The sequence below is a fragment of the Quercus lobata genome, chromosome 4 (assembly GCF_001633185.2).
Source record: "Quercus lobata isolate SW786 chromosome 4, ValleyOak3.0 Primary Assembly, whole genome shotgun sequence".
In the NCBI taxonomy this organism is placed as follows: Eukaryota; Viridiplantae; Streptophyta; class Magnoliopsida; order Fagales; family Fagaceae; genus Quercus; species Quercus lobata.
In genome coordinates, this window is record NC_044907.1 from 90,475,265 (window position 1) to 90,485,782 (window position 10,518).

At 42.1% G+C, this 10,518-nt stretch overlaps 3 protein-coding genes across 3 annotated transcripts; all 3 read right to left on the reverse strand.

Annotated features, from left to right (window-relative positions):
* Positions 1-217: 217 nt before the first annotated feature.
* On the reverse strand, positions 218-2,499 carry LOC115986136. The gene is made up of 4 exons (XM_031108992.1): positions 1,150-2,499; positions 841-934; positions 477-731; positions 218-381 (listed from the first exon to the last, which is right to left on the reverse strand). Exons 1-4 carry the CDS (start codon positions 2,497-2,499, stop codon positions 218-220), a joined length of 1,863 nt encoding a protein of 620 aa, XP_030964852.1.
* Positions 2,500-4,567: 2,068 nt separating this feature from the next.
* LOC115986137 lies at positions 4,568-6,048 on the reverse strand. Its single transcript, XM_031108993.1, has 4 exons — positions 5,799-6,048; positions 5,248-5,729; positions 4,842-5,165; positions 4,568-4,761 (listed from the first exon to the last, which is right to left on the reverse strand). Exons 1-4 carry the CDS (start codon positions 6,046-6,048, stop codon positions 4,672-4,674), a joined length of 1,146 nt encoding a protein of 381 aa, XP_030964853.1. The 3' UTR covers positions 4,568-4,671.
* A 3,262-nt stretch (positions 6,049-9,310) lies between these two features.
* Positions 9,311-10,216, reverse strand: LOC115986138. The gene has a single exon (XM_031108994.1). It carries the CDS (start codon positions 10,214-10,216, stop codon positions 9,311-9,313), a length of 906 nt encoding a protein of 301 aa, XP_030964854.1.
* Positions 10,217-10,518: the final 302 nt, after the last annotated feature.

Below are 10,518 nucleotides of genomic sequence, written 5' to 3' on the forward strand. Positions count from 1 at the left end.
AATTTTTGGAAGTAAAAATAATATTGGTAGTGTTTACTAGCCTATCCACATGCACCATGCACGTGTGCTTATAGCCTTTTTTATTTTTTATTTTTATTTTTTTATTCTACTTTAAAAAAATAAAAAATAAAACATATGACGTTTTAAAGTCATAACCGCAAATAGTTATAGCTAATTTTTTTTTTTTTTTTTTTGAATCGGAACCAAATGACTTTCATTAAATCAAAAGACTAGAATCCAAATACAGAGCATCCACAGCAGGGGGAGGATCCTCCCCCATCCATACAATATCATTATCAGATAACCTAGCAAATTTTGCCAAAGCATGAGCAACACCATTGGCACTACGCCTAACACAGCTAGCTGAGATGGATCTAAAACCTGCAGCCAAGCACCAAATATCTTCATAGATCAATCCAAGCAGAGAGAAGTTTGGTGAGCCTGTGAAACTGTCTTCATAACTAGGGCATTATCACCTTCTAGTATCACCTCCATAAAACCAGCGTCTATAGCAAATTCCAAGGCTTTGCGACAAGCCATCACCTCCAATTCTTCACTATCCCTCACAGCACCACCCTTGGCAGATACAGCAACCATAACTTCACCATTCCTATTGCGAATAACAACACCATATCCCGAAGTCGCACCATTATCAAAACTGGCTCCATCAAAATTCAGCTTGAAGAAATCTCCTTGTGGTGGTTGCCATGCTTGACTTGCAGGGATGTGGACTGATACAGATACACTCAGTTGGTCTTGAGCCTCAACAAACTCTTTCAATTAATCTGATGCACGTTGGTGAGACCGTGATGGGTGTTGGAAGACACCCCCATGCAACACCGTGTTCCTCTGTAGCCAAATTTGCCAACAAATCACCCAAAATAAATCCCATTCCTCCAATGACAGCTTCGGTATGAGACCAGCTACTAGCTATCTAAAATCCACTTGCTCAGTCCCAAATTTTTGAAATCTGATAGCACTACTCGCCCACACATCCTGTGCAGCCCCACACTCCTAAAGCACATGCAATACTGTTTCCGTAGCTCTATGACAGAAGCAACAACTCGCATCCTCCACCACCCTTCTCTGAACCAAATTATCCCGTGTAGGCAATATATTTTGACATGCTCTCCAAGAAAAGAGTTTTACCTTATTGGGGACCCTTGCTTTCCAAACCCGTAACCATAAGGAAGTGCTTGCTCTTTGCACTGAAGTCTCTCCTGAGGAACTCTCTGCCATCTTCAATAGCTTAGTGACATGGTACCCGGACTTCACACTATAGCTGGCCTTCTTTGTAAACAACCATACCAAGGAATCTTGCACAACCCGCCTGCTCAAAGGAACCTGAAGAATAGTTTCAGCATCAAACTGATGGAATAAAGCCTGAATCCGTTCTCTATCCCACTGGTGGGTCTGCCACTCTATTAAGTTTGAAACCTTCCACTCCCAAATATCCTCCTCGGGTTGGAACAAAATTTTTCTAGTTGGCTGATTAGGTAACCAACAGTCCTTCAGAACATGGATGGAAGCACCATTACCTACTCTCCAATAACACCCTCTCCTCAAAACCGGTTGGGCAGCCAGCAAGCTCTTCCAAACGTAAGAGCTATTTTGACAATCCTTCGCCTCAAGGAACTCACACCGCGGAAAATATTTTGCCTTAAAACAATTGTACAAAAGAGAGTTTTTATCTTGCAACAACCGCCATCCTTGCTTTGCTAGCATAGCTAAATTAAAGGATCTAATATCTCGGAAGCCCATCCCACCCTCTTTCTTTGACTGTGTTAAAAAGCTCCAGCTTTTCCAGTGAATTTTCCTCTCTTTACCAACTTGGCCCCACCAAAATCTGGCACACATAGCATCCAACTCATCACATAATTTTCCAGGCAATTGAAACACCCCCATCGTATAGGTGGGAATAGATTGAGCCACTACTTTTATTAGAATCTCTTTCCCCGCCCTAGAAAGCAACTTCCCTTTCCAACCTTGCATCTTTTTCCAAACTCGCTCCTTAAGGAAAGCAAAAGAATCATATTTCCTCCGTCCAATCAAAGTAGGCAGCCCCAAATAAGAATCAAACCTTTCCACGGCCTTCACCTTTAGTTTATCAATAATCCATGCTTTTTGCTCCACAGATACATTACTGCTAAAGTAAGCAGAAGACTTCTCTAGGTTAATGCATTGGCCAGAAGCATCAGCATAAAGCTGTAGAGTATCTGAAACAACCTGCACTTCATCTTTATTAGCCTGACAAAAAATCAAAGAGTCATCAGCAAAAAGCAAATTAGTTATACGAGGAGCATTTCTATAGACTGCCACTCCATGCAACTTCCCATCTAGTTCTGCTTTAGCAAGGAGCGAGGTAAAACCTTCATCACATATTAGAAACAGATAAGGAGACAATGGATCACCTTGGCGAAGACCTCTAGAAGGAATGACATTGCCATAGGCTTTTCCATTAATCCGAATAGAGAAGGAAGGTGTAGAAACACACCTCATAACCCTATCCACCCAAACCTCCAGAAAACCCAATTTTATCATCATCCCTTAAGAAAGCTCCATTCCACCCTGTCATAGACCTTACTCACATCCAGCTTAAGAGCTAAAGCCCCCTTTGTCCCCTTCCTTCGAATATGCATGGCATGCAAAGTCTCATAGGCTACAAGCACATTGTCAGTAATAAGACGACCTAGTACAAATGCATTTTGAGTAGGAGAAATTATCTGTGGCAAGATCAGCTTTAACCTGTTTGCCAAAACTTTTGAAATAATTTTATATGGGATAATTACAGTAAACCCACCTGAGGTTTGGCCCGATAACACTTTACCTACCCGTGGTTTAAAACTTATCACTTTGCCCACCTGTACATCAATCCGTTACCCCCCCGTTACCCACCTCACCCTCAGACGTTAGAAAAACACCCTTTTATGTCAAATTAGAACATTACACGGATCAAACAACACGAACTCACTCTCTTTTCCCCACGAGCCCTACAAACGCGAAAAATCCATTCTGCATCTGAGGTTTTGATTTTTCTGAACGTGCTTTCGTGTGAAGGTGAGGTTCTGACTTTGGGTTGTCTTGAGTCGTTGAATATTCGAAGATAGATCATCACCAGGTACGACATTTCTGCTTTATGGTTCTGAGCTGGGGTTTCAAGTTTTGATGATAGCGTTGATTCACAGGGAGTTGATAATCGATGTCTTCTTCGAGTGGAAATTACTCAGGTTCATGTGGGCATTTGTGTACATATGAGACTTGTGTGCTGAGAACAAGTCTGACAGTGCATAATTTTGGGAGAAGGTTTCTGGGTTGTAGCCGATATAAGGTAAGGATACTTTTTACTTAATCTAGCTGATTCACATGAGATTGGAATGTGATGTGTTCAATTCAATTTATGAACAGATTGGTCCCAAGTGCCCTTTCTTTAGATGGATTGATAATCCCACTTGTGTGCGTGGGAATGAAGCTGCCCATTTGGTGCAACAAAAGCTGGATTTACTGTGGAGTGAGCTGCAACTTGCATGTGAAAGGGAAAGAGAAGCTACCCAGGCAGCAGCAGAAGCTACCCAGGCAGCAGCAGAAGCTACCCAAATGGCAGAAATTGCTCAAGACAGGGCAGCAAAAGCCATTGAGAGGGAGAGAAAGTTTCGAGCTTCCTCTGTTCAAGCCAAGGAGATAGCAGTGAGAGCTTTAAAGCAAGAGAGAAAGTGCAGAATTGCACTAATTCTGTCGTGGTTTTTTTTTGTTTTGGTTATGTTGTTTTCATGTTTTGGCTCAAGTGAAAATGTTGGAATGATGAGATTGAGTCTGCCTGATGGGTTGTAATATAAGCTGGTCCTCAATTGTATTGTAATAGAGCTATGAAAGAATCTTTTGAGAATGAGAACTATGTAATATAAGCTTGAAGCCACTTAATAATATAAGCCTTTTTAAGATAAAGTGTTATTTATGTTAGATGCTATTGGTATTTTTGTTTAAAGTGAATTGGCTACTTGTTGGATGTTGTGAGCTGTGTTGGTTTGTGCATAAAGTGCATTGTGTGAAGACAATTGTGTTGAAAGTGAATTTAAAGTGCATTGTGTGAAGACAATTGTGTTGAAAGTGAATTTAAAGTGCATGACAATCTGTCAACTTGCAAGAAAAGACAACAAATTCAACACATACACTTGCCATTCAACACATACACCTGCTATTCAACACATACACCCTGCACACATAAACAAACTCATATAATAATAACGCATATGACAAACTGCAATAATTAGAACAATAATTCTGAACCTGTCATTAAGTTGGGAAATTGTTTACATATTTGAAGGTGGCATTGAATAGTCTTTCATCAACCACCAATAAATATAAGGCATTTGGTACAACAACCAAAACAGTTGCAGCTGCCCAATGTTTACAAAACTTACAAAAATACAACAAGTGTTTGAACAACTATATCAAAAAGAGAGTTGCCATTGTCTGCCCTGCCATTGTCTGCCCCGCCTAACCCTAACACTACATAACCCTAATACATAGCAACAAAAGTGACTTGCCATTGTCTGCCCTGCCTAACCCTAACACTACATAACCCTAATACATAGCAACAAAAGTGTCTTGACTTAGTCTTCATTTACTGCCCCTGCCCCTGCCCCTGCCCCTGCCTCTCACACCACAGCTGGCCTATCCACCTCTTGTTATACATTTCTGAGGTCTAGCTGCATCACCCCTTCCTCTCAAAGCAGCTCCTCTGGTAACAGGTGGTCTTGTAGGCTACAAAGTACAAGGATTCACATGTTAGCTACCAGCATCACAGTTTTATGAATAAAACATCAAAGCTAACACTACAGTACCTGTGATGATTGTGGTCTACTGTCCCATGTTTCTGCAGGAGTGTGTGGTGTTGGCTGGCTTGAAGAGAACCAAGGAGCTCCTCTAACTGTGTACCTAAAGTCTGAAGAGTACCATTGACTTGGGTTCTGTGACCATGGAGCTGGTGGCCCTAACCATGGAGCTTGTGGCTGTGGAGCTGGAGCTTGTGGCTGTGACCCTGCTGCCTGGTTGGATGAGGCCATAATGTAAGGCTGATGTGTTGGTGGGGGCTGAGCTGAGGATTGGGTCTGTGATGAAGATGGGGCCTGGGATCCTTGCCTCTGTGTAGAAGGCCTTCCACTTCCCTGCAACCAAATATGAGCATGTTTTTACAGTGTCAGTTATTGGAATTTTGCATTTGAATAAAAATTTTTTGTAAAAACATACAGATTTCCCTTTCTGCAATCTCTGCCTCCTCTCCCATGCTGTCTCACCAGTGACATTGGCCTTGCATCCCCTTGCATTGTGCCCTTCCTGTTGACACCTTCCACACCTCACTGGCCTGTTTCCTCTAGACACCTTATAAGGGTTGGGCTCATCAGCATCTCTCTTCCTCTTCATGGGTGGCCTGCCTGGTGGCTTATAGACAATAGATGCAACAGGCTTGGGTTGGCCACTTGACATCCACTCAGACTGGCCAGGCATGGGAGGTATGGGTGTCTTGTATGTCTCCACATAAGCATCCTTGTAGTAGCATGGATGGGTGTAGTCTTCTAGTTTCTCACGATTCACAAAAATGGCTGCAACTCCATGCTTGCAAGGGATTCCTGTCAAGTCCCATATTCTACAACTACATGTCCTATTTACCAAGTCCACCACATGCCTTTCCCTCCCATTGTCAACCTCATACACAAACCTCCCAGAAGGAACTGCACTGAAACTCTTACACTCTAATTTTAATTGCTCCAACTTCTTTTATATGCTTGGACACAAATTGCCATCATACTTTTCTATGCCAACCTTCTTTTTATACAGCCTGCTCATAAGCCTAACTCTGATCCACTCCAGCATTGATAAGATGGGCTTGTCTCTAGCCTTCAGAATCATAGAGTTAAAACTCTCACTCAGATTGTTTACCATACAATCTGTCAAAGCTCTTGAAGAAAAGTAGGATCTAGTCCACTGTGCAGGCTCTATATCAGCCAGGTACTGCCAAGCTTCTTCATTCAAACTCTTAAGATGGTCCATCCCTCTCTCAAATTCCCTGGCTGATGTTGTGCCAGTACAACTCCACAGTACACTCTTCAACTCCATGCCCTTGTGGTTAACCTTGAAGTTGTTGTATATGTGCTTCACACAATACCTATGCTCCACAGTTGGGAATAGAGTCTCCATTGCAGGTAAAAGGCCCTGCAATCAAGTAAGCATTCAATGTTAGCAATATAAACTAGTAAAAAGGTAAGCATGTAATGAAGTCATGAACATGAGCTAGATGATAATACCTTCTGCCTGTCACTGATGAATACCAAATTGAGCTCATCTGGCCTGCCAATGTCATCAGCAAACTGCTCCAAGAACCAGGTCCAGCTATCCTTGTTCTCTTACTCAACCACAACCATTGCCATTGGGAGTATATTGTCATTTCCATCCTTGGCAGTGGCAGACAATAATTGCCCACCAAACCTACCCTTTAAGTGGCAGCCATCCAGCCCAACAAAGGATCTATAACCACCTAGAAAGCCAACCTTCTGATCATTGTACCTAATGTACATCCTTTTAAACTTGGGCTCTGCATTCTCATTTTCCATCTCTATTTGCAGAATCACCCTACTTCCTACATCTGTCCTTAATATCATTTCTGCATAATCTCTAAGTAGGCCATACTGAGCCTCTTCATCCCCAGTAATCAGCCCCCTAGCTGCCTTCTTTGATCTATACACCTGACTAAGACTTAAATCAACTGAAATCTTCTGCATCACATGGTGCTTAATACCTGAGGCCTCCCAATTAGGATTCTTACCAAAATCCTTCAAATACCTCTTTGCCACATAGGCTGATGTAACTTGCCCATTTTTAAATGATAGGGGGCAGGTACACTCAGGATAAAGTGTCTTGATCTCAAATGTGCACTCTCTAGTCACCATTGAGGCATAACACCTCCATCCACAATTGTTCTTACAATGTACAGAAATTTTCTTCTTCTCATTCAACTTCCACTTGACATCAATGTGATTCTGAATCACATACTCCCTCAAAACCTTCCTAAACACCTGGGAGTTTGGGAACTTCATCCCTTTTGCCAACCTAACATTTTCCAAATCAGTCCTCTCATTGAACTCCAAATTGCCAGGTCCCTGCTCATCATCAGAACTATCCACACTTGCCATATCATCCTCTAAAACTGGTTCAGCCCACTCTTCATCTAAATCTATGTTTGGAGGAGGAACATTGCTTGGGCCAGGTGCATCTGTGTTTGGCTGAGGTGTATCAGTGTTTGGATGAGATGTATCAGTGGTTGGAACAATGTTAGGCTCATCTGGCACTGTGTGAGGTGGAGAAGACTCACCAAAAATGTCATCAGCAAAGTCTTCTCCTTCCAGGCCTTTATTCAACCAATCAAACTCCTCCTTCACACCATCACCCCCTGTAGCAGCTCCTACACCACCCCCTACACCAGCCCCTGCACCAGCCCCTGCACCCCCTATAGCAGCCCCTGCACCAGCTCCTACACCAACCCCTGCACCATCAGGAACTTCAACTGCAAGTGGAGCATTACCACTCTCCACATACAGTATGATGGTGTCTCTTGGCCCTCCCTGACTAGGGTTCCACAAGGGTTCCAAATCTTGATCATCTTCTATGAGCCTTAAGTCTTGCTCCAAGTTGCCCCCAGGACCTAAATAATGAACCCTCCACGGTTCATCAATCCCCAATTCCTCACATATACCTTTTATTTCAAAATAACCAAGCAAATCAACATCCCTATACACTATTTCAACTTTCCCACCAAAGTACTCTAAACTAGGGTTCCACACAAAAGCACCCCCATAATGTACCTCCAATTTCACTTCAACATCCATCTGTAATAACAAATTACAAGTTGACACGTATACAATCAACAATTAAAGAATTGTAAACAACAAAAGAGGCAAAAGAGTAAACAGTTGCATGTTTCAGTTTTGCTTTTGGGATGCAACGCACACAGAGGGACCACATTTTCTGCTTTTCTTTTGATTTTGATTCTGTTTTACTAAATAGCACATGCAAACACTAAAAATTTCAACTCAATAGAAACTTGGGTCCACTATGAGACACAATGACCACGACAGACAAAGTGCCCACGGACAAAATGCCCATAAACAAACACAAATCCAAAGAACAAGTGGTCACATTTTTCGTAAATATCAACAAACACAACCAATATTCTCATTCCATTACATGTAAAATTGACCATTCATTGATTACTCACAAAAAAATAAAACAACCGCAAGCCCAAAGTAAAAACCCAAAGAGTGACTGATTTCTTACCAGGATTTTAGTCACTCGAACAACCCGTTGCTCGTCTAGGTTTTACACTTGCAGCAGTATGTCAACCTCAGATGCAGAATGGATTTTTCGCGTTTGTAGGGCTCGTGGGGAAAAGAGAGTGAGTTCGTGTTGTTTGATCCGTGTAATGTTCTAATTTGGCATAAAAGGGTGTTTTTCTAACGTCTGAGGGTGAGGTGGGTAACGGGGGGGGGGTAACGGATTGATGTACAGGTGGGCAAAGTGATAAGTTTTAAACCACGGGTAGGTAAAGTGTTATCGGGCCAAACCTCAGGTGGGTTTACTGTAATTATCCCATTTTATATATCACATTACAAAGGCTAATCGGTCTAAAATCTGCCATTTTTTCCGGTTTCTTTACTTTAGGAATCAGAACAATATGAGTATAATTAACATCAGGCTCCATATTATCAGAATGTAAAAAATCTAACACAGCATCAGTCACCTTATTACCCACAATATGCCAAAATTTTTGATAAAAAAGTGCATTCATACTATCAGGTTCAGGAGCCTTTGTTGGTCCCATTTGGAACAATGCTACTTTAACTTCCTCACTGCTATATGGCTTGGAAAGCACCTCCTGCATATCATCTATGAGTTTATTAGTAACTGTAGTAAGGCAATCTTCCATTCTGTCACACGTGCCTGCTTTAAAAATATTCATGAAATAATTTGACGCCACCTCTGCCACTTCCTCAACTTCATCCACCCATACCCCATTAGCATTCCTGATTCCCTCAATATAATTTCGTCGCCTTCTTTAGGAGGCTTTGGAATGGGAAAATTTAGTGTTCTTATCTCCATATTTTAACCAAGAAACTCGAGACCGCTGACGCCAAAATATCTCCTGCTTCAGCAATAAATCATCAAGCTATTTGCTCACCAGTAGGAACTCACTTTTGCTTTCTTCAGTCAACTCACATTCATTCATCAACTCCAATTTCTTCTGTAGCCTCTTAATCTCCTAAGTTTCTAGTTTGGTCTTTGAAGAACCCCAAGCATACAATTCAGCCCCACAAGTTTGGATACAGTCCCTAACACCTCTCAAACCTAAGCTGTCACCACCACCTTTTGCCCCTGCCTCAGTCACGACTTCCTCACAATCATCCCACAACAACCAGTTCTCTTCAAACTTGAAGCCACCAAACCCCCTTCCTCTAACTTGCTGATCCTTCATAGTTTTCAACAAAATAGGTAGATGATCAGAAGCATGGCTGAACAAATGAGACACCGAACTTGCAGGAAATTTTTCCATCCACACCCTATTAGCTGTAGCTCTATCCAGCCTTTGTTTTGTATGGGCTGAACCTGGCCGCCTATTAGTCCATGTACATTTATGCCCGGAAAACCCCAAATCAGCCAGCCCACAATCCTCCAAAGCAACCCGAAAATCCTCCATTTGATTATAATAAGGTGCATGGACACTTTGCTTTTCAGATGCATGAAGAATGGCATTAAAATCACCTATACAACACCAAGGACCCTCAATGAAAAACCGTAGATGAGTTAAAAGAGCCCATGACTTCTGCTTTTCATTTGCCTTTGGCCATCCATAGAACCCTGTGAGGTGCCACACAAAACCATCGTCTTCCACTACCTTTGCTAAAATATGGTTATCGGTAAAATTAATAACATCTAAGTTCATCTCTTCTTTCCACAGTAATGCCAACCCACCACTCGAATTTGGCTTTTTCAGAATCAATTTATTTTTAAAAGGTAAGTCACCACAATGCTTCTCAAAACCACTTTTATCTAACCTTGTTTCCATCAAGAAACATACATTAGGAACTTGTTCCCTCACTAATTTGTGAAGGCTTTGAACTGTCCAAAGGTTCCCAAGCCCTTGGCAGTTCCAACTTAAGCGCCTCATTGTTCTTGGCAAGGGTGATTCAACACCCCTGCTGCTTCTAACATGTGTAAATCCTCACCAATCTTCCCCCTCTTGCCTGTACTCATTGTATCTTCTACCTCCCCGTCAGCACCCATGGCTAGCATGTTCCTTTTCCCCAATATGGACCTAGCTCCTTCTTTAATTAATTCCACAGGCCCAACATCCATACGGGCCAGCCTAGTCCATGTGGATTGCTTTTTAAGTTTGCTCAGCCTAGCCCCTTCTACAATGCTTCGCATGAGCTACGGTTGAAGTGATTGCACCAAGTCAGTCCCTTCATC